This window comes from Bubalus bubalis, chromosome 1 (assembly GCF_019923935.1).
Source record: "Bubalus bubalis isolate 160015118507 breed Murrah chromosome 1, NDDB_SH_1, whole genome shotgun sequence".
Taxonomy (NCBI): domain Eukaryota; kingdom Metazoa; phylum Chordata; class Mammalia; order Artiodactyla; family Bovidae; genus Bubalus; species Bubalus bubalis.
In genome coordinates this window covers 91,215,192-91,240,136 of record NC_059157.1, presented here as the reverse complement: position 1 = coordinate 91,240,136, position 24,945 = coordinate 91,215,192, and the positions used below count along the sequence as shown (strand labels likewise).

At 35.7% G+C, this 24,945-nt stretch overlaps 1 protein-coding gene across 11 annotated transcripts in view; it reads left to right on the top strand.

Moving 5' to 3' along the window:
* Positions 1–24,945, top strand: part of SENP7 (SUMO specific peptidase 7) — a 184,947-nt gene that overhangs the window by 106,111 nt on the left and 53,891 nt on the right. For 8 of the 11 annotated variants that reach the window (XM_044941267.2, XM_044941279.2, XM_006050463.4 and 5 more), the window contains one exon: positions 16,428–16,537. In XM_044941267.2, the coding sequence (XP_044797202.2) occupies positions 16,428–16,537 (110 nt within the window). The remainder of the gene's footprint in view (positions 1–16,427; positions 16,538–24,945) is intronic. The other 3 variants (XM_044941309.2, XM_044941293.2, XM_044941273.2) reach the window with 1 other exon arrangement.

The following is a 24,945-nucleotide window of genomic DNA, read 5'->3' as shown; positions in this document are numbered from 1 at the left end:
AGGAAAAATGCCTTATGTGACTAAGACCAAATCCCTTACATAGTACTATGTGGTAACATACAATGGAACTGACATTAGATTCAAGGGATGAGATCTGATTAAGTGTCTGAAATTTGGAAAACTCAGCAGTGGCCACAGGACAGGAAAAGGTCAGTTTTCATTCCAATCCCAAAGAAAGGCAATGCCAAAGAATGCTCAAACTACCACAAAATTGCACTCATCTCACACACTGGTAAAGTAATGCTCAAAATTCTCCAAGCCAGGCTTCAGCAGTACGTGAACCGTGAACTTCCAGATGTTCAAGCTGGTTTTAGAAAAGGCAGAGGAACCAGAGATCAAATTGCCAAAGTCCGCTGGATCGTAGAAAAAGCAAGCGAGTTCCAGAAAAACATCTATTTCTGCTTTATTGACTATGCCAAAGCCTTTTACTGTGTGGAAAATTCTGAAAGAGATGGGAATATCAGACCACTTGACCTGCCTCTTGAGAAAACTATATGCAGGTCAGGAAGCAACAGTTAGAACTGCACATGGAACAACAGACTGGTTTCAAATAGGAAAAGGAGTACATCAAGACTGTATATTGTCACCCTGCTTATTTAACTTATATGCAGAGTACATCATGAGAAACACTGGACTGGAAGAAGCACAAGCTGGAATCAAGCTTGCCGGGAGAAATATCAATAACCTCAGATATGCAGATGACACCACCCTTATGGCAGAAAGTGAAGAGGAACTAAAAGCCTCTTGATGAAAGTGAAAGTGGAGAGTGAAAAAGTTGGCTTAAAGCTCAACATTCAGAAAACTAAGATCATGGCATCTGGTCCCATCACTTCATGGGAGATAGATGGGGAAACAGTGGAAACAGTGTCAGACTTTATTTTTCTGGGCTCCAAAATCACTGCAGATGGTGACTGCATTTATGAAATGAAAAGATGCTTACTCCTTGGAAGGAAAGTTATGACCAACCTAGATAGCATATTGAAAAGCAGAGACATTACTTTGCCAACAAAGGTCCGTCTAGTCAAGGCTATGGTTTTTCCAGTAGTCATGTATCGATGTGAGAGTTGGACTATGAAGAAAGCTGAGCACCGAAGAATTGATGCTTTTGAACTGTGGTGTTGGAGAAGACTCTTGAGAGTCCCTTGGACTGCAAGGAGATCCAACCAGGTCATCCTAAAGGAGACCAGTCCTGAATATTCATTGGAAGGACTGATGTTGAAGCTGAAACTCCAGTACTTTGGCCACTTCATGCGAAGAGTTAACTCATTGGAAAAGACCCTGATGCTGGGAGGGATTGGGGGCAGAAGGTGAAGGGGACGACAGAGGATGAGATGGCTGGATGGCATCACCAACTCGATGGACATGAGTTTGAATGAACTCCGGGGGTTGGTGATGGACAGGGAGGCCTTGCGTGCTGTGATTCATGGGGTCGCAAATAGTCAGACACGACTGAGTGACTGAACTGACTTACTGACTGACTGACTCTCTGAAGAACTATGAATGGAGGTTCATAACATTGTATAGAAGATGGTGATCAAAACCAACCCCAAGAAAAAGAAATGCCAAAAGGCAAAATGGCCTTACAAATAGTTGAGAAAAGAAGAGAAGTGAAAGGCAAAGGAGAAAAGGAAAGATACACCCATCTGAATGCAGAGTTTCAAAGAATAGCAAGGAGAGATAAGAAACCCTTCTTAAGTGATCAATGCAAAGAAGTAGAGGAAAACAATAGAATGGGAAAGACTAGAGATCTCTTTAAGAAAATCTGAGATACCAAGGGAACATTTCATGCAAAGATGGGTACAATAATGGACAGAAAATGTATGGACCTAACAGAAGCAGAAGGTATTAAGAAGAGGTGGCAAGAATATACAGAAGAACTATACAAAAAAAGATCTAAATGACCCAGACAATCACAATGGTGTGATCACTCACCTAGAGCCAGACATCCTGGAGTGCGAACTCAAGTGGGCCTTAGGAAGCATCAGTACGAACAAATTAGTGGAGGTGATGGAATTCCAGTTGAGCTATTTCAAGTCCTAAAAGATGATGCTGTGAAAAATGCTGCACTCAGTATGCCAGCAAATTTGGAAAACTCAGCAGTGGCCACAGGACTGGAAAAGGTCAGTTTTCATTCCAATCCCAAAGAAAGGCAATGCCAAGGAATGCTTAAACTACCACACAATTGCACTCATCTCACATGCTAGTAAAGAAATGCTCAAAATTCTCCAGGCCAGGCTTCAAGAATACATGAACTGTAAACTTCCAGATGTTCAAGCTGGTTTTAGAAAAGGCAGAGGAACCAGAGATCAAATTTTCAACATCCACTGGATCATCAAAAAAGCAAGAGAGTTCCAGAAAAACATCTACTTTTGCTTTATTGACTATGCCAAAGCCTTTGATTATGTGGATCACAACAGTGGAAAATTCAAGAGATGGGAATACCAGACCACCTTACCTGCCTCCTGAGAAATCTGTATGCAGGTCAAGAAGTGACATTTAGAACTGGACATGGGACAATGGGAAAGGAGTATGTCAAGGATGTATTTTGTTACTCTGCTTATTTAATCTATATACAGAGTACATCATGCAAAATGCTGGGCTGGATGAAGCACAAGCTGGAATTAAGATTGCCAGGAGAAATATCAATACCTCAGATATGCAAATGATACCATCCTTATGGCAGAAAGCAAAAAGGAACTAAAGAGCCTCTTATTGGAAGTGAAAGAGGAGAGTGAAAAGTCTGACTTAAAACTCAGCATCCAGAACACTAAAATCATGGCATCCAGTCCTGTCACTTCATGGCAAATGGTTGGTGAAACAGTGGAAACACTGAGAGACTAGACTTTATTTTCTTGGGCTCCAAAATCACTGCAGAAGGTGATTGCAGCCATTAAAAGATGCTTGCTCCTTGGGAGAAAGCTATGACCAACCTAGACAACATATTAAAAAGCAGAGACATTGCTTTGCTGACACAGTTCGTCTAGTCAAAGCTGTGGTTTTTCCAGTAGTCGTGTATGGATGTGAGTTGGACCATAAAGAGAGCTGAGCACCAAAGAATTGACGCTTTTGAGCTGTGGTGTTGGAGGAGACTCTTGAGAGTCCCTTGGACTGCAAGATCAGTCCAGTCAGTCCTGAAGGAAATCAGTCCTAAATGTTCATTGGATGGGCTGATGCAGAAGGTGCAGCTCCAATACTTTGGCCACCTGATGCAAAGAACTGACTCATTAGAAAAGACCCTGATGCTGGGAAGGATTGAAGGTGGGAGAAGATGACAACAGAGGATGAGGTGGCTGGATGGCTTGCTTGCTGCACGAAGACTTTCTCTAGTTATGGCAAGTGGGAGCTACTCTCCAGTTGTGGCACATGGCTTCTCATTGCGGTGGCTTCTTTTTGTGGAGCGTAGGCTTTAGGGTGCACAGGCTTCAGTAGTTGTAGCATGTGGGCTAAGTAGTTGTGCGTCAAGGGCTGTGGAGCACAGGCTCAGTAGTTGTGATGCACAGACTTAGTTCTCCAAGGCCTGTGGGATCCTCCTGGATCAGGGATCAAACCTGCATCTACTGCATTGGCAGACAGATTTTTTTTTTTAATTTATTATTATTTTTTTTTTTACTTTACAATATTGTATTGGTTTTGCCATACATCAACATGCATCCGCCACAGATGTACAGACAGATTCTTTACCTCTGAACAATGGCCCTAGGTTTTGTATTTCTTACATAAGTTTTCTCTTAAGTCTTGTGTGTATTGAGGTGTTTCATTTGTTTCTTACTAATTTATAAGAACTCTTATGAAAGATATTATCTCTGTGTTATATGTGTTGGAAAAAAATTTTTCAAGTTTGTTTTTGTAATTTTACTTTGTTTATAGTAACTTCTGTGGCACTGAGACTTAAAAGTTTTATTTTGTAAAATCTTTCAGTTTTTGACTCCTGGTTCTCATTTGCTCTTGGGAAGACCTCCTCAACCTGAAGTATAAAAATAGTTTAGTTTCAGCTGCTGTTTTAGTTTATGATTTTTTAAAATGAGGTATTAGACCCAGAACAACTGGTTGGAGATAACTTTGCTTATTGAAGTGTTGATTCCCTTTTGACTTTCTGGAGTCTTCTACAAATGTCTATGGGTACTTGGGTTGCTTCCACCATTAGGTGATTGTGAATAATTAACACTGTTATGAGCATCAGTGCATGTGTATCTGTGTTTCTATATACTTTCAGTTCTTTTGGGTGTATTTCTGAAAGTGGAATTTCTGGATCCTATAATTCTATCATTAATTTTTTGGAGAACCAACATACTGTTTTCTATAAATGTAAAACTACATCATTTTACATTGCCACAGTGGTACACAAGAGTCCTGGTTTTTTTCACATCCCTTATAACACTTGATATTTTCTGTGTTTATATGATAATCATTCCAATGGATGTGAACTGATACCTCATTGTGGTTTTAATGTGGTTTTAGTGTTATTGAACATCTTTTTCATGTGTTTATTGGCCATTCATGTATCTTCTTTGGAGAAATGTGTATTCAAGTCCTCTGCCCATTGATGAATCAGGTTGTTTATCTGTGAGTTTAGAAGTTCTCTCTATTCTGAATATTATAATATATTAATATTGTCATAAAGTATGATTTGCAGATAGATCTCCCATTTTGTGGGTTGCCTTTTTACTCTATTGTTACTGCTATTTGATGTACAGAAGTTTTCGTTTTTTTTAATTGAAAAAAATTTTGGGGGGTAATGCCACATGGCATGCAGGATCTTAGTTCTATGACCAGGGATTGAACTCGTTCGTGCCCACTGCAGTGGATCCATAGAGTCTCAACCACTGGGCCATCAGGGAAGCCCCCAGAAGTTTTAATTTTGATGAAGTCCAGTTTATCTATGTTTCTATTTGATGTCATATCCAAGAAAATACTCTCATATGCAATGTCCTGAATATTTTCCCTTATGCTAAGAGTTTTATAGTTTCAGTTTATGCTTTTAGGCCTTTAATCCATTTTGAGCTAACTTTTGTATAAGACTATTAGGTGAGGGTCCTTCTTCATTCTTTTGCATGTGGATATTCAGTTTTTCCAGCATCATTTGTTGAAAATGCTGTGCTTTCACCATTGAAAGGACTTAGCAGCCATTTGAAAGTCATTTGACCATATATGCATGGCTTTATTTCTGGGTGCTATTCTATTCCATTGGTCTCCATATTTGTCTTTATCATAGTACCATATGTGTTGATTATTATAGCTTTGTAGTAAGTTTTGATATCAGGGAGTTTGATCCCTCCAAATATGTTGAAGTTTGTTTTGACTCTTGTTGTATATACATTTTCAGTTCAGTTCAGTCACTCAGTCGTGTTCAACTCTTTGTGACCCCATGAATCACAGCACGCCAGGCCTCCCTGTCCATTACCAACTCCCGGAGTCCACCCAAACCCATGTCCATTGTGTCAGTGATGCCATCCAGCCATCTCATCCTCTGTCATCCCCTTCTCCTCCTGCCCTCAATCTTTCCCAGCATCAGGGTCTTCTGCATGAGGTAGCCAAAGTATTGGAGTTTCAGCTTCAGCATCAGTCCTTCCAATGAACACCCAGGACTGATCTCCTTTAGGACGGACTGGTTGGATCTCCTTGCAGTCCAAGGAACTCTCAAAAGTCTTCTCCAACACCACAGTTGCACAAATGTGCAACTTTTTAATGTGCTGTCTAGGTTGGTCATAAGTTTCCTTCCAAGGAGCAAGTGTCTTTAATTTCATGGCTGCAGTCACCATCTGCAATGATTTTGGAGCCCAGAAAAATAAAGTCAGCTACTGTTTTCGCTGTTTCCCCATCTATTTCCCATGAAGTGATGGGACCAGATGCCATGATCTTTGTTTTCTGAATGTTGAGCTTCAAGCCAACTTTTTCACTCTCCTCTTTCACTTTCATCAAGAGGCTCTTTAGTTCTTCCCTTTCTACCATAAAGGTGGTATCATTTGCATATCTGAGGTTATTGATTTCTCTCGGGAATCGATTCCAGCTTGTGCTTCCTCCAGCCCAGCGTTTCTCATGATGTATTCTGCATATAAGTTAAATAAGCAGGGTGACAATATATAGCCTTGACGTACTCCTTTTCTTATTTGGAACCAGTCTGTTGTTCTATGTCCAGTTCTAACTGTTGTTTCCTGACCTGTATACAGGTTTCTCAAGAGGCAGGTCAGGTGGTCTGGTATTCCCATCTCTTTCAGAATTTTTCACAGTTTATTGTGATCCACACAGTCAAAGGCTTTGGTATAGTCAATAAAGCAGAATAGATGTTTTTCTGGAACTCTCTTGCTTATTTGATGATCCAGTGAATGTTGGCAATTTGCTCTCTGGTTCCTATACATTTTAGGATAAGTTTTTTTTTTGTTTCTGCAAAAAATATCACAGTGTTTTTGATAAGACTTCATTGGATCTGTAGATTGCTTTAGGTAGTATTGACATGTTAATATTAAGTCTTCTAGTCCATGAACATGAGTTGTATTTCCGTTTATTAATATCTTCTTTAATTTCTTTTAGCCATGTTTTATAATTTTCATTTTACAAGTCTTTTGTCTCTTTGGTTAAGTGCTTAGTTTTTTCTCTTCTTGAAGCTATTGTAAATAGAATTATTTCCTTAATTTCTTCTTTTGTTTATTACCTCTAATCATTTTTTATGTTTATGTATGTGTATGTGTGTAATCTTTAGAGTTTCTTACATGCAAGATCATATCATCTGTAAACAGAGTATTTCTTTCCAGTTTCAATGCTTTCATGTTAATTTTTCTTGTATAACTGCTCTGGCTAGAACTTCTAGTACTGTGTTGACTAGAAGTGGTGAAAGTGGTCATCCTTGTCTTATTCCTTTTTCTAGAAGAAGAGCTGTCCATCGTTCATCATTGAGTTTGATGTTTACTGTGTGTTTTTTGTATATGATCTTTGCTATGATGATGTAGGTAGTTTCTTTTCTTAGATTGTTGAATTTCATTTTTTGGTCATCAGGAAAGGCTACTGAATTTCATGAAGTTCTTTTTCTGTATTAATTGACATGACCGTGTAGTTTTCCTCTTTCATTTTGTTAATATGGTGTATTATTTTGATAGATTCTTGTATATTGAACCATCCTTGCATCCCAGGAACCATGTTTGAATTTATACCAGCTTAATTTCATAAATGTGCTCCTTTATAGCTCTGTCCTCACATACTTTAAGTCATTGATGTCATAAAATTATATCTTTATGTGTTGTTTGTTCAAAAGCATAGTCTAATAATTTAAAGAATGTATTATTTTCTTAAATCATGTACAAAACAAACAGGCATATTATAAACCAGAATTACAGTAATAGTAGATTTTATAATTGTCTATGGATTTACTTTTACCAGTTATTTTTAGTTTTTCTTACAGGGCTGGTTTTACTTATATAAAGTGGTAATGATTTTCTTCAGCTGTTGTTTACCTTTGTTATTGTTGTTGTTTAGTCACCAAGTCATGTCCAACTCTTTGTGACCCCATTGACTGTGGCATATCAGGCTATTATATTGATAGATTCTTGTATGTTGAACCATCCTTTCATCCCAGGAACCATGTGATTAGGATATATAACAATATGAACCATTTGGGGTATATTAATGAGAATTTTTCCTGTGTCCTCCACTATCTCCCAGAGTTTGTTCAAATTCCTGTCCCTTAAGTAGGTGATGCTGTCTAACCATCACATTCTCTACTGCTTCATTTTCATTTTGCCTTCAGTCTTTCTCCTCATTTAGGATCTTTTCCGAAAGAGTTGACTCTTCACATCTGGTGGCCAAAGTTTGAAGCTGAAACTTCAGCATCAGTCCTTCCAATGCGTATTCGGGGTTGATTTCTTTTAGGATTGACTGATTTGACCTTCTTGCAGTCCAAGGGACTCTCCAAGAGTCTTCACCAGCACCACAGTTCAAAAGCATCAGTTCTTTGGCACTCAGCCTTCTTTGACTTCCCTGGTGGCTCAGACGATAAAGCGTCTGTCTACAATGCGGGAGACCCAGGTTTGATCCCTGGGTCGGGAAGATCCTCTGGAAAAGGAAATGGCAATCCACTCCAGTACTATTGCCTGGAAAATCCCATGGACAGAGGAGCCTAGTAGGCTACAGTCTATGGGGTTGCAAAGAGTCGGACACGACTGAGCGACTTCACTTTCACTTTCAGCCTTCTTTATGGTCCAGCTTTCGCATCCATACACGACTGTTGGAAAAACTGTAACTTTGACTATGTGCACCTTTGTTGGCAAAGTGATGTCTCTGCTTTTTAATGTGCTATCTAGATTTGTTTATCTTAGAATGTCTTGATTTTGTTCTCATTTTTGAAGGATAGTATAGTCAGATATAGAATTTCTCGTTGATAGATTTTTTTCCTTTGAATATACCAATTCAGTGTTTTTTGGCCAGCATGGTTTTTGATAAGAAATCTTCTCATAATCTCATTGAGAATCTTTTGTGTGTGATGAGTCACCTTTTTCTTTGTGCTTTCAAGAAAGAGTTCTCTCTTTGTCTTTGGACAATTTAATTATAAAATTTCTTGATATAGGTCTCATTCAGTTTACTGTACGCTTAGTTCCTTGGGTTTCTTGGATGTTTATATTCATGTCTTTCATCAAATTTGGACTTCTTTGGTGATTATTTATTTAAATAATATTTTTGCCCTTTCCTCTCTCTTCTCCTGAGATACCAGCAATGTGTATATTAGTCCCTTTCTTGGTGTCCCATAGGTCCCTTAGGTTCTGTTTACTTTTCTTAAGTTTTTCTTCTTTCTGTTCCTCAGATTTGGTCCTTTTTATGATCATATTTTCAGGTTCACTCACTGTTTCTTCTGCCCGCTCAAATCAGCTTTTGAATCTCTCTAATAAAATTTTCATTTCAGTTATTGTACATTATTAGCTCCAGAATTTCCTTTTGGTTCATTTGTCTTTTATTGATATTTTTATCTTGTCACAAATCATTTTCTTGATTTTGTTAAAGATTTTCTTTCTGTCTGTCTGTCTCTTTCTTTCCTTTTTCACCATGCTGTGCAGCATGTGGGAATCTTAGTTTCCTTACCAGGGGTTGAACCTGTGTTCCCTGCATTGGAAGTGTAACTCTTAACTGTTGAACTGCCAGGCAGGTCCCTGAGGATCTTGAAGATAGTCATTTTAATGTCTTTACTTATTGAGTTTGCCATCTGCTATTTTTTTTTTTTTTCAGGGACGGGTTCTGTTGATTAGTTTTTGTTTTTTCCTTTGAATTGGCTGTTCTTTCCTGTTTCTTTGAATGTCATGTGATTTTTTTATTGTTGTTTTTGAAAACTTTACATTTGGATATTATAAGATGTGAAGTTTGAAAATCAGGTTCTCCTCCTTCCCCAGCATTTGCTGGATTTTTTCCCTGTGTTTGCTTAGTTTTTAAAATTGTTGCAATATGTCCCCATTCCAGGTATCAGTCTAATATGTAAATAAAAGGTCTTTTCAGGTCTTTTCTGAGCCTATGTCTTTCCATGGTCATGTTTGTGACTTTGTAAATTTCCTTGTACATGTTATTACTTTTTAATATCTTAGTCCTTAAATATTTATTTCCCATAAGGAGGAAATAGGCAAAATGAAGGGAAGAAATAGAGCAAAATAGGTGCTAGCTCTTTTAATCTCCTGCATGTTGTTTTAGCTGAATGGAGAAACTGTTGCAACATGGTGATGGTTGTTACAGCAATGGCTGCCTGTCTCTGTGTCTCCTTATCCATCATCAGAGACAGCAATCAGTGATCAGAATACAGATTCCCAATATTTGAAAGACAAGGCCCTTATTGCTCATCTTGGTGATTGTAAGCCTGTGCAAACTGTTCTAAGAACTTGGACTTGGCTGCTTGTCTCAGAGCTAGGTATAGGTAACTGCTACCATCCAAATTGCCTTAATTTATGAAAGTTACTGTTGAACCTTTTGACTAGAAGTTACAAGCCTTCAGTAGACTCCAGAACTCCAAAGTTCATCAGATTCTTCCAGCGCTGTTGTCTAGGTGAGAACATGGTAGGTGTCTCCTCAGTTTAGTTCAGTTCAGTCGCTCAGTCGTGTCCGACACTTTACGACCCCATGAATCACAGCACGCCAGGCCTCCCTGTCCATCACCAACTCCCGGAGATCACTCAGACTCATGTCCATCGAGTCAGTGATGCCATTCAGCCATCTCATCCTCTGTCATCCCCTTCTCCTCCTGCCCCCAATCCCTCCCAGCATCAGAGTCTTTTCCAATGAGTCAACTCTTCACATGAGGTGGCCAAAAGTACTGGAGTTTCAGCTTTAGCATCATTCCTTCCAAAGAAATCCCAGGGCTGACCTCCTTCAGAATGGACTGGTTGGATCTCCTTGCAGTCCAAGGAACTCTTAAAAGTATTCTCCAACACCACAGTTCAAAAGCATCAATTCTTTTGCGCTCAGCTTTCTTCACAGTCCCTCTCACATCCATACATGACCACAGGAAAAACCATAGCCTTGACTAGACAGACCTTTGTTGGCAAAGTAATATCTCTGCTTTTCAATATGCTATCTAGGTTGGTCATAGCTTTTCTTCCAAGGAGTAAGCGTCTTTTAATTTCATGGCTGCGGTCACCATCTGCAGTGATTTTGGAGCCCAAAAAATAAAGTCTGACACTGTTTCCACTGTTTCCCCATCTATTTCCCATGAAGTGATGGGACCAGATGCCATGATCTTCGTTTTCTGAATGTTGAGCTTTAAGCCAACTTTTTCACTCTCCTCTTTCACTTTCATCAAGATGCTCTTTAGTTCCTCTTCACTTTCTGCCATAAGGGTGGTGTCATCTGCATATCTGAGGTTATTGATATTTCTCCCGGCAAGCTTGATTCCAGCTTGTGCTTCTTCCAGCCCAGCGTTTCTCATGATGTACTCTGCATAGAAGTTACCTACTCTGCAATTTTCCTGAGGTCACTTAGTGTATATTTCATATCTTATTGTACAAGGATCCTTGATTTATTCTTGCTGATTTTTTTAGTACTTTTATAAATATAAAAATTTCTAAGGGAGTGGGGAAGGATTGGAAGTTTGAGATTAGCAGATGCAAACTATTGCATATAGGATGGATAAAGAACAGTATCCTGCTGTTTAGCCAGGAAACTATATTCAGTATCCTGTGATAAACCATAATGGAAAAGAGTATGAAAAAATATATATGCACAACATGTATAACTGAATCACTTTGCTTTACACTAGAAATTAACACATTGTAAATCAACTATACTTCAATAAAATTTAGAATTCTATGTTGATAAATACTTTTGAAAATGTAGTAATTGATATATATTATACTATAAAGGAAGGCTGTAGGTTAATAATTTGATAGTTTTTTATTTAAAATTTTTTTATTTTCAGAATTTTTACCTAGTTAAATAATATCATAATGAGTTGTTCTGTTAGTAATTATCATGGGTGAGAAGATTGTTGGTAAAGATTTAATTAATTTTATGGCTACTCTAGTACCAAATTGCTTTCTCAGTTGTTTTTCATTTTGTCTTTTTTAACTGAATTAATTTAATTGATATGTTACTGACAGACTATTGTATTAATTTTAGATATACAACATAATGATCTCATATACGTATATATTGCAAAATGATTAACACCATAAGTTTAGTTAACACCCATCACCACACGTAGTTACATTTTTTTTCTTGTGATGAGAACTTGTAAGATCTACTATCTTAGCAGCTTTCAAATATACAGTACACTCTTGTTATTAGTTATTACCTATAGTCATCATGCTGTACCTTGCATCCCCAAGACTTTTTTTTTTTAAATAACTGGAAACTTGTAGCTTATTACCACCTGCAGTCATTTCATGCTCCCGGCTCTAGTAACCACCAACCTGTTGTCTGTGTCTATGCATGTGTTGGTTTGTTTTTAAATTTAGATTCCCCATGTAAGTGAAGTCATACACTATTTGTCTTTGTTTCATTTCACGTAGCATAATGCCCTCAAGGCTCATTAATGTTGTCACAGCAGGATTTCTTTCTTTTTCTTTTATGACTGAAAAATATCCCATTGTGTGTTTGTGTAACATTTTCTTTATCCATTCATCTATTGATGTGCACTTATGTTGTTTCCATGTCTTCGTTATTGCAAATAATGCTTCAGTGAACTGGGGGTGCATGTATCTTTTTGAGGTGGTGATTTTGTTTCCTAAGCATAAACACCCAGAAGTAGAATTGCTAGACTGTATATTCTATTTTTAATTTTTTGAGGTATATTCATACTGTTTTCCATAGTGACTGCACTAATTTACATTTCCACAGCACTCCATATCTTTTCCAACACTTATTTCTCTCTTTTGGTAATAGCCATTCTCAGATTGTGAAGTTATACTTCATTGTGGTTTTGACATACTTTTCCTTGATGATCAGTGCATGTTGAGCTCCTTTTCATGTACCTGTTGGTTGCTTGTAGTCTTTGGAGAAACTTCTGTTCAGTTTCTCTGCCAATTTTTTAATGAAATTGTTCTATTTTTTTGGTTGAGTTGTATGGATTCTTTATATATCATGTATTTTGAATATTAACTTCCTTATGAGATAGATGACTTAAAACTATTTCTCCTGCTCCATAAGTTGCCTTTTAATTTTCTTGATAGTTTTCTTTACTGTACAGCTTTGTGGTTCCACTTATTTTCTTTTGTTGTTTTTGTTTTGGTGTTTAATCCAAAAAATCACTGCCAAAACCAGCTTACGCTCATGTTTTTTCCTAGAAATTTTATGTTTTCAGGTCATATATGTAAATCTTTAATCTATTTTGTGTTGATTTTTGTATATGGTATAAGATATTGGTCCAGTTTCATTCTTTTGTATGTGGCTGTCAGGTTTTTCCCACATCAGTTATTAAAGAGACTATCCTTTTCCCATGGTGTATTCTTGGCTCCTTTGTCATACATGAATTGACCACACATGTCTGGATTTATTTCTGGCTCTCTATTCTGTTTCAGTCATTTATGTGTCTATTTTTCCATATTGTTTTGATTACTATGGCTTTGTAATTTAGTTTGACATCATGAAGGGATTGAAATCAATCCCTCTGGCTCTGTTTTTCCTTCTCAACATTGCTTTGGCTGTTTGGGGTCTTTAGTGGTTGCATGCAAACTTTAAGATTGTTCTCTTTCTGTGGAAAAAGGCCATTGATATGTCCATAAAGATTGCTTTGAATCTCCAGGTTGCTTTACATAGGATAAACATTTTAGCAATGTTACTTTTCCCCGTCTATGAGTACAGAATATCATTCCATTTATTTTGTGTTTTCTTCAGTTTCTTTCATCAATGTCTTACAGTTTTCAGTGTACAGCTCTTTTTCCTTCTAGATTATATCTAAGTATAATTTTATTCTTTTTGCTGTAGTTTTAAATGGGATTTTCCCCTCAATTTCTCTTTCAGATAGTTCATTATTTGTGTGTACAAATGCAACTGATTGTAGTATGGTGATTTTGTATCCTGAAACTTTAGTGAATTCATTTATTAGTTCTTAGAGTTTTTTTTTTTTTTTTTTTTGGTTGGATTTTTTAAGGTTTTCTTTCTATAAAATCATATAATCTGCAAATGATGACAATGTTATGTCTTCCTTTCTGATATCGATTCCTTTTATTTATTTATTTTTCATATTTAATTTTTTCTAGCCAGTATTTCCAGTACTGTGTTGAATAAGAGTGATCAGAATGGGTACCCTTCTTCATTTTAGAGGAGAAGCTTTTAATCTTTCAGTGTTTCATATGATGTTAGCTGTCATTTGTGATACTGGCCTTTATTGTGTTGAAGTACGTTCCTTCTATACCCAGGTTTTTTTTTTTTTTTTTTTTTTTTTTTTTAAATTTTTTTTTTTTTAAATTTTATTTTATTTTTAAACTTTACATAACTGCATACCCAGGTTTTTTTAAATTTATTTTTTAATTGAAGGATAATTGCTTTACAGAATTGTGTTGGTTTTTGCCAAACATTGACACGAATCAACCATATATACCCAGGTTTTTGAGTTTTATAGTGAAAGGATGTTGAATTTTGTTAAATGCTTTTTCTGTACCTTTTGAGGGATCAAATGATTTTTATCTTTCATTTTACCTATGTGCTTTATCACATTGATTGATTCGTGTATGCTGTACCATTCTTGCATCTCTGAATAAGTCCCATTTGATCATGGTATATGATTCTTTTAATGTGTTGTGGAGTTTGGTTTCCTAATAATTTGATGAGAGTTTTTGCATCCCTATGCATCAGGGGTATTTGATTTATATTTTTCTTTTACTGTACTGTCCTTATCTAGCTTTGGTATTAGTGATGGCCTTCTAAACTGAGTTTAGAAGTGTTCTTTCCTCGTAAACTTTCTGAAAGAGTTTTGAAAAGACTGGCATTAATTCTTATTTGATAGAATTGCCAGTGAAACCATTTGGTCCTGAACTCTTCTGTATTGGAAGGTTTTTGATTACTAATTCAGTCTCCATATTTGTTATTGATCTGTTCAGATTTTCTTTTTCTTCATAATACATTTTGGTAGGTTGTATGTTTCTAATTATTTGTCCCTTTCTTCTAGGTTATATGATTTGTTGATGTATAACTTTTTATAATCATCACTTACAATACTTTGTATTTCTGTACTACCAGTTGTAATGATTTTATTTATTGGGTGGACCAGAAAATTCATGTTTTTCCATAAGATGGTACTGAAAAAAACCTGAAAAAACTTTTTTGGCCAACCCAGTACAAGTCTTTTTGCCCTTAGTCCAGCCAGTAGGTTTTTTTATCCTCCCCATAAAACTGGCTCTTCAGTTCAGTTCAGTAGCTCAGTTGTGTTCGACTCTTTGCGACCTTATGGACTGCAGCACACCAGACTTCCCTGTTCATCACCAACTCCAAGAACTTACTCAAACTCATGTCCATTGAGTCAATGATGCCATACAGCCATCTCATCCTCTGTCGTCCCCTTTTCCTTCCACCTTCAATCTTTCCCAGCATCAGGGTCTTCAAATCAGTCAGTTCTTCACATCAGATGGCCAAAGTATTGGAGTTCATCTTCAGCATCAATCCTTCCAATGAATATTCAATACTGATTTCCTTTACGATGGACTGGCTCTTAGGTTATCCATATTGTTGGCATATAATTATTCATAGTAGCCTTTGGATGATCTGTTTTTCTTTGAGTCTTTTTTTTTTCTTGGTTTGTCTAGCTAAAGGTTTGTCAGTTTTGTTTGTTTTAAAAAATAAGCTATTAGTTTTGATCTTTTCTATTGTTTTTCTTATTTCTTTTTTATTTACTTTTTCTCTGGTCTTTATTGTTTCTTTCCTTCTGCTAACTTTGGGCTTAATTTATATTTTTTTCTGGTTCCAAGAACTGTAAAGTGATGTTTTTCAGTGGAGTTCTTTCTTGTTTTTTAATGTAACTTTTATTGCTATTAACTGCCCTTGTAGAACATTTCATGGATTTTGAAATTTTTGCTTATGTATATATTTGTTTCAAGATACTTCTTGATCTTCCTTTTGGTTTCTTCTTTAGCCAATTGATTTTCTGGAGCACATTGTTTAGTCTTCCTATTTTTTTTGAATTTTTCAGACTTCTTCCTGTTATTGATTTCTTGTTTTATGCTCTTGTGATTGGGAAAGATATTTTTGTGTGTGTCTTAAGTTTGCTGAGATTTGCTTTGTGACCTATCTTAAAACATCCTGGAGAATGTTCTGTGTTCATGTTTTATAAAAACATGTTAAGTCTATTTGATCAAGTTTATGGTTCACTCCAATGTTCCTTCTTGATTTTTTTTTTTTTTTTTTGGTCTGGATGATCTAATGATTACTGAAAGTGGGGTAGGTATTAATGTCCCATACTATTATTGTATTATGTTTTCATAATAGTGATATTATGTTAATCATCCAAAACTTGCTTTTAATACATTTTAAATATTTAACCAGTAGCTTATATTTTAAACTATTTTCTCTGTAGGTAAAATTTGTTACCACACCCTAAGTCTTATTTTGTATGTAACTTATGATACATGAACTATGCGTCAAACATATTAATGATTACTTTTGACTTATTTTTTGATTACACATAAGTGTGATTATCATCTACTTGTGTTCAGGGAATGTTTACTTTTTAGACCCCTTTGATATATTTAGCACTTGTATTTTTCTTTGTTCACTTTGCCTGTGCACAATTTTGGAAGAATAAAACATTTCTTGTTTTTTTCTTTCAAAGGAACATGGAGAATTTAAAGATAGAATAGGAATGAGAACTTATTTTTCAAATCATAGTTTAATATTCTTTCTACTGTTCAGACCACATACTCTGCTGTATAAGACTTTATTTGTGATCTGTTATTTTTATCTTGAATATATGCCAACTGGCTTCTAAATTTATTTTTGCTTAGAAGAATTGAGTGTAATAATATTTTGTTTTGCAGCAGTTCACAATCAAGTAAGACAGACAATTATGCAAAGCAGACTTCTTACACTAAAGAAAAACGAAGAGATGATGATGGCATTTCTCTTATGTCTGATACTCAGCCTAAAGGTTTGTGAACCTCAGAAAACTGTTGCCATTTGAATTTTTGTCTATTGTAGTTTTAGTACTATTTGAGTTATAACTATATTTATCCATGAAAGTAAAGAGAGATTTTTTAGCAACACAAAGAAAATTGCTAAATTTACTATTTGTATCCTACAGTGTACATCTCTTGATTTATTTACTAAATCTGGAAGTTAAATTTGAATATTATTTCTTGTCATTTTTTTTGTTTGGCTGGCATATAGCTATAAAGTTATAATGTTAATTTGTCTATTTCTAAATATTACTTTCATGAAAGTGAAAATGTTTATCACTGAGTCATGTCTGACTCTTTGAGACCTCATGGACTATAGCCAGCCAGGCTCCTCAGTCCATGGAATTCTCAAGGTGAGAATACTGGAGTGGGCTGCCATGCCCTTCTCCAGGGGATCTTCCTGACCCAGGGATCGAACCTGGGTCTCCTGCATTAGTAGACAGATTCTTTACCGTCTGAGCCATGGATCTGTCTAGTCATTGATATTATTGCTAATTCTATTATTATTATTGGCTTTCCACTGTCTGTCCTCCTAGTATGAAATATATTCTTGTTTTTTTTTTTAATTTATTTATTTTTAATGTGAGGACATTTGCTTTACATTGTGTTGGTTTCTGCCATACATCAACATGAATCAGCCACAGGTACATTCTTTATTCATTAGAATTTTTCTCAACTCTAGGAGGATTCCAATACAAGTCACTTTTAGCAAATTTAAAGGTAAATACATCCCAGACTTCTAAATATTCATTGTAGGTTTTCTTGCCTGTAGGATTAATGAATTGACTTCTTTTTGTCTCTTTTTAAAAAGACTTTTAAATAATTTAATATAAAAATTTTCACCAAAACCAATTTATATACTAGTCAGGTGTGAAACTAACACTTTCCAGGGTCTCTTCGATTATTGATAGCTTCAAGCTAGTTGAAATATTTTGTTTTCTGAATGATTTTATAAATTACTCACAAGAAAAGGTGGTCCTTTAATGATACTGTGTAAAAATTTTTTGTATTTCATTTGGAACACAGTTGTTTTCACATTTTAAATACTCTTTTTCATAGAAGAGAACACTTGGAAGGAAACTAATATCTTTGACATATACAAGAAACCAGCTGTAACTCTTACGAGGGCAGTCTCGAGAGAAAGTATTATGACTGTAGATGTAATCTTTCAATTGATTACTAAATACGATCTGCATGTAATGGAGGACTTTTTTTTTTAACAAATTGTCCTTTTTCTAGAAATAATTATCCTTTCTTACAGTATAAAAATAAAGGTGGATTTGTATTTGTGCAAGTGGGCTCAATTCAGATACTATCAAAACACTGTTAAACCTTCATTGCTTTCCTTGGTAGAGTAGGAATAGTTAAATAGAAAGCTTTCTAATTTATGTCCTTCAGTATTCCTTCAAAGTAACAAATTCTAGACTTACAGCAGGGAAAAATGAATGATAAAAAAAGCACTATATAGTTTCTTAGTATCCCTGAAGGTTCTCCTCTTAGGTAAAGTGTTTTTAAGAAAGTTAGCTATTGAAACATTATTAAAACTCACAATATTTTCATCCTATAGATAATTGTGTCTAATTCCAATTGTTTAACAAAAGCCTATAAATTAATGGGTGTTCTGAATTAAATCCCAGGTATACCACTGAAAAAAGTTTTTTCTTCCAGTTTTTTATAATTGTCAGCACTGTACAAGTTGAAGGTGAATAGTATAATGATTTCATTTATATATATCATGAAATGATTATCACAATGAGTTTAGTCAACATCCATTTATTCATATAGATGCATGGTTTTGTTTCTGGGCTTTTTATTCCATTCCATTTACCTATCTAGAAAAAAATTTTCCTTATGATGAGAACTCAGGATTTACTCTAACAACTTTCATATATAACATACAGCAGTGTTAATTTCATTTGTCATGTTATATATTATGTCTCTAAAACTTATTTATTTTATAATGGGAATTTTGTACATGTTGACTGCCTTCATTCAATTCTTCCTCCCCCTGTCTCTGATAACCACAAATCTTGTCTCATTTTCTGATTTTGTTTTTGAATTATAATCAAATTATACAACACTGTATTAGTTACTGTTACACAGCATAGTGATTCAGTATTTCTGTACATTTCAAATAATCACCATGATAAGTCTAGTTATGATCTGTCATATACAAACATTATGGTTTAGTCACTAAGTTGTGTCTGACTCTTGTGACCCCATGGTCTGCAGCCTGCCATGTTCCTCTACCCATGGGATTCTCCAGGCAAGAATACTGGAGTGGGTTGCCATTTCTTTCTCCAGTGGCTCTTCCTGACCCAGGAATCAAACCCAGGCCTCCTGCATTGCAGGCAGTTTCTTTACCAATTGAGCTGTTCCTCACACTCGGTATACCTTTATTTTGTAGTGCCTTAAGTTTGCCTTGTTAAATTTGCTTTTATGAATATAATACATTGGAAATATTTAACATTCTTTTGTTTATAGGAATTTGTTAGCTGTTTAATTTTATATGGTAACGATATTTGCAAGTTAAATATATATATATATATATATATATATGTCAGGTAGAGTCCTGTTTTTTTAAAATAATGTCTGATGCTATCTAATACATTTATTCCAGTTTCCCATGAGATTATCTTGACTGATTTGCAGTTAGTGAACTTCTTGGAGGAAAACTGCTATATTGGAGTTTTCCAAGCCTTAGTTCTTTCATCAGTTTTTAAAAAATTTTATATTTTATATTGGAGTATAGTTGATTAATCATATTGTGTTAGTTTCAGGTGTACAACAAAGCAATTCAGTTACAAATATACATGTATCTAAATATACATGTGTCTTTTTCAAGTTATTTTCCCAATTAGGTTGTTACAGAATATTGAGCATAGTTCCCTGTGCTATATAGCAGTCCTTGGTTATCCACTTTAAATACAGAAATGTGTACATGTCAGCTCCAAATTCTATTACTCTTTCCTCCTACCCTTCCCCCCTGGTAACCATAGTTCTCTAAGTCTATGAGTCTGTTTCTGTTTTGTAAATAAGTTCATTTGTATCATTTTTATAAGACTCTGCATATAAGAAATATCATATATTTATCTCTGTCTGTCTGACTTACTTCACTCAGTATGATAATCACCAGGTCCATCCATGTTCCTGTGAATGGCATTATGTTATTCTTTTTAATGGCTGAGTAATATTCCATTGTATATATGTACCATATCTTTATCCATTCTTATGTTGATGGCTATTAGATTGCTTCCGTATCGTGGTTATTATTAACAGTGCTGCAATGAATATTAAGGTGTATGTATCCTTTCGGATTATGTTTTTTTGGATATATGGCCAGGAGTAGGATTGCAGGATCATATGGTAGCTCTATTTTTGCAAACCTCCATACTCTTATCTGTAGTGACGGCACCAATTTACATTCCCACCAAACGTGTAGGAGGGTCCCCTTTTCTTCACACCCTCTCTAGCATTTATTGTTTATATATTTTTTGATGATAGCCATTTTGACTGGGTGAGGTGATAGATATCATTATACTTTTGATTTGCATTTCTCTCAAATCCTAAAAGATGATAAAAAGATGAGAAATAAAACAGTGATTTCTTTAGCTCAAAAAACCATGACTGATTTGCAGTTAGTAAACTTCTTGTTAAAGTGCTGCACTCAACATGTCAGCAAATTTGGAAAACTCAGCAGTGGCCACAGGACTGGAAAAGGTCAGTTTTCATTCCAGTCCAAGAAAGGCAATGCCAAAGAATGCTGAAACTACCGCACAATTGCACTCATCTCACATGCTAGTAAAGTAATGCTCAAAATTCTCCAAGCCAGGCTTTAGCAATATGTGAACCATCAACTACCAGATGTTCAACCAGAATTTACAATAAGTCAGAGGAACCAGAGATCAAATTGCCAACATCCGTTGGATCAGCAAAGAGCAAGAGAGTTCCAGAAAAATACCTGCTTCTGCTTTAAAGCCTTTGACTGTGTGGATCACAACAAACTGTGGAAAATTCTTTTTTTTTTTTTTTTTTTTGAGCTAAAGAAATCACTGTTTTATTTCTCAGAACTATTGGTTTAAGCAACACTTTTTTTTTTTTAATTTACAATATTGTATTGGTTTTGCCATATATCAACATGAAAATTCATAAAGGGAATACCAGACCACCTGACCTGCATCCTGAGAAATCTGTATGCAGGTCAAGAAGCAACAGTTAGAACTGGACATGGAACAACAGACTGGTTCCAAATCAGGAAAGGAGTACGTCAAGGCTATATATTGTGACCCTGCTTATTCAGCTTATATGCAGAGTATATCATGTGAAATGCCTGGCTGGATGAAGCACAAGCTGGAATCAAGATTGCTGGGAGAAATATCAATGACCTCAGATACGCAGATGACACCACCCTTATGGCAGAAAGGGAAGAACTAAAGAGCCTCTTGATGAAAGTGAAAGAGGAGAGTGAAAAAGTTGGCTTAAAGCTCAACATTCAGAAAAATAAGATCATGGCATCCGGTCCCATCACTTTGTGGGAAATAGATGGGGAAACAGTGGAAACTGTAGCTGACATTATTTTTCTGGGCTCCAAAACCGTTGTAGATGGTGATTGCAGCCATGAAATTAAAAGACGCTTGCTGCTTGAAAGGAAAGTTATGAGCAACCTAGATAGCATATTAAAAAGCAGAGACATTACTTTGCCAACAAAGAGTCGGACATTACTGAGCGACTGAACTGAACTGAGACAGTATATTAAAAAACAAAGACGTTACTTTGCTGACAAATGTCTGTCTAGTAAAAGCTATGGTTTTTTCAGTAATAATGTATGGATGTGAGAGTTGGACTATAAAGAAAGCTGAGCGCCGAAGAATTGATGCTTTTGAACTGTTGTGTTGGAGGAGACTCTTGAGAGTCCCTTGGACTGCAAGGAGACCCAACCAGTCCATCCTAAAGGAAATCAGTCCTGAATATTCCTTGGAAGGACTGATGCTGAACCTGAAACTCCAATACTTTGGCTACCTGATGCGAAGAACTGGCTCATTGGAAAAGACCCTGATGCTGGGGAAAATTGAAGGCAGGAAAAGGGTATGACAAAGGATGAGAAGGTTTGATGGCATCACTGACTCGATGGACATGAGTTTGAGTAAGCTCTGAGTGTTGGTGAGGGACAGGAAGGCCTGGTGTGCTGCAGTTCTTGGTATTGCAAATAGTCAGATATGACTGAGCGACTGAACTGAACTGAATAATTAGTAATGTTGAACATCTTTTCATGTGCCTCTTGGCCATCTGTATATCTTCTTTGGGGAAGTATCTGTTTGATCTTCTGCCCATTTTTGATTGGATTGTTTGTTTTTTGTGATATTAAGTCACATGAGCTGTTTGTAAAATTTGGAGACAAATGCCTTGTCGGTCACATCATTTCCATTGTTTTCTCCCAATTTTTGTATTCTCTTTTCATTTATTTATGATTCCTTAACTGTACAAAAACATTTAGTTTAGTTCTCATTTGTTCATTTTTATTTTTATTTCCATTATTCTTGGAGATAGATCATAAATATATTGCTGCAGTTTTTGTCAAGAGTGTTTTGCCAATGTTTTCCTCTAAGAGTTTTATAGTGTGTGGTCTCACATTTAGGTCTTTAATCTATGTTAAGCTTATTTTTGTATATGGTTTTAAAGAATTTTCTAATTTCATTTTTTTTTTTACATGTAGCTGTCCAGTTTTCCTAGCACCATTTATTGAAGGGACTGTTTTTTCCTCCTTTTTATAGTTTGCCTTCTTTTTCATAGATTAACTGACCATAGATGCATGGGTTTGTTTCTGGGCTTTTTATTCCATTCCATTTACCTATCTTTCTTTTTGTGTCTGTACCCTACTGTGTGGATAACTGTGCTTTGAAGCATATAGTCTGAAGTCAGGGAGCATGATTTCTTTAGCTTCATTTTTCTTCCCAAGATTGCTTTGGCTATTCAGGGTCTTTTGTGTCTCAATATAAATTTTAAGATTTTTTTGTTCTAGTTATATAAAAAATGCCATTGATAATTTGATACAGATTGTATTGAATCTGTAGATTGCCTTTGGTAGTATAGTCATTTTGACAATATTGATTCTTTCAATCCAAGTACATGATATATATTTCCATCTGTTTGTGTCATTTTTTATTTCTTTCATGAGTGTCTTAACAGTTTATGGAGTACAGGTCTTGGTTTGTTTATTCCTAGGTATTTTATTCTTTTTGATATGATGGTGAATGGGATTGTTTTCTTAATTTCTCTTTCTGATCTTTCATTTTTAGTGTGTGTATAGCAATGCAGTAGATTTCTGTGTATTAATTTGTAACCTGCAGTTTTACCAAATTAATTGATGAGCTGCAGTAGTTTCCTGGTAATGTCTTTAGAATTTTCTATGTATAGTATCATGCATCTGCAAACAGTGACAATTTAATTTCTTTTCCAATTTGAATTCCTTTTATTTCATTTTCTTTGATTTCTATAGCTAGGACTTCCAAAACTATGTTGAATAAATGTGGTGAGAGTGGACATCCTAATCTTGTTTCGATCTCAAGAGAAAATGCGTTTAGCTTTTCACTACTGAGTATGATGTTAACTGTAGGTTTGTTTCTACAAACAGTAGGTTTGTAGGCCTTTATTATGTTGCCCACTTTCTGGCGAGTTTTTATTATGAATGGGTGTTGAATTTTGTCAAAAGCTTTTCTTTTGAAAAGCTTTTTGGATGATCATATGGCTTTTACTCTTCAGTTTGTTGATGTGGTGTAGCACACTGATTTGTGGATTTTGAAAAATCCTTGCATCCCTAGGATAAATCCAATGTGATAATGGTGTATGCACCTTTAATGTATCCTTGAATTCAGATTGCTAGTATTTTGTTCAGGATTTCTGTGACTGTGTTCATCAGTGATATTGGCCTGTAATTTTCTTTTTTTGTGATGTCTTTTTCTGGTTTTGACAGCAGGATGATGGTGGCTTGACAGAATTTGTTTGGGAGTTTTCCTTTCTCTGCAGTTTTTGGAAACAGTTTCAGAAGACTAGGTGTTAGCTTTTTTCTCAGTGTTTGATAGAACTCAATTCTGAAGCCATCTGGTCTTGGGCTTTTATTTTTTGGGAGTTTTTAAGTCATAGTTTGAATTTTGATGCTTGTAATTGGTCTGTTCATATTTTCTTTGTCTTCCTGATTCAGTCTTGAAAGATTGTACCTTCCCTGGTGGCTCAGAGGTTAAAGCGTCTGCCTGGAATACGGGAGACCCAGGGTTGATCCCTGGATTGGGAAGATCTGGAGAAGGAAATGGCAACCCACTCCAGTACTCTTGCCTGGAGAATTCCATGGACTGAGGAGCATGGTAGGCTACAGTCCATGGAGTTGCAAAGAGTCAGACATGACTGAGCGACTTCACTTTCACTTTCAAGAATTTTTCCAGCTTGTTTTATTGGCATACAGCTATGATCCTTTGTATTTCTGTGATATTAATTGTAACTTCTTTTTCATTTCTAACATTGATTTGAGTCTTTTATCTTGATAACTCTGGCTAAAGGTTTATTAATTTTGTGTATTTTTCAAAGAACTAGCATTTAGTTTCAGTTGTTTTCTTTGGCTCTATTTCACCTATATCTACTCTGGTCTGTATGATTTCTTTTCGTCTACTAACTTTAGATTTAGCTTGTTATTCTTTCTCTAGTCACTTTAGGTATAAGCTTAGGTTGTTTATTTGAGATTTTTGCTTCCAGAGGTAAGATTGTATTGCTATAAACTTCTCTCTTACAACTGCTTTTGCTGCATCTCAATAGATTTTGGATCATTGTGCTTTCATTTTATTTGTCTTTAGGTATATGTTTGATATCCTCTTTGATTTTTTTAAGGGATTTTTGCCCACAGTAATACATACAATGATCATCTGAATTAAATTCACCCATTCCAGATCATTTTAGTTCACTGATTACTGAAATGTCGATGTTCACTCTTGCCATCTCCTATTTGAGCACTTCCAATTTACCTTGATTCATGAGCCTAACATTCCAGGTTCTATGCAATATTGTTCTTCATAGCATCAGAATTTACTTCATCACCAGTCATGTCCACAACTGGGATTTGTTTTTGCTTTGGCTCCATCTCTTCATTATTTCTGGAGTTATTTGTCCACTCTTCTCCAGTAGCATATTGGACACCTACCAACTTGGGGAGCTCATCTTTCAGTATCATATCTTTTTGCCTTTTCATGCTGTTCCTGGGCAAGAATCCCTTAGAAGAAATGGAGTAGCCCTCATAGTCAACAAAAGAGTCTGAAATGCAGTACTTGGGCACAGTCTCAAAAATGCAGAATGATCTCTGTTCGTTTCCAAGGCAAACCATTCAATATCACAGTAA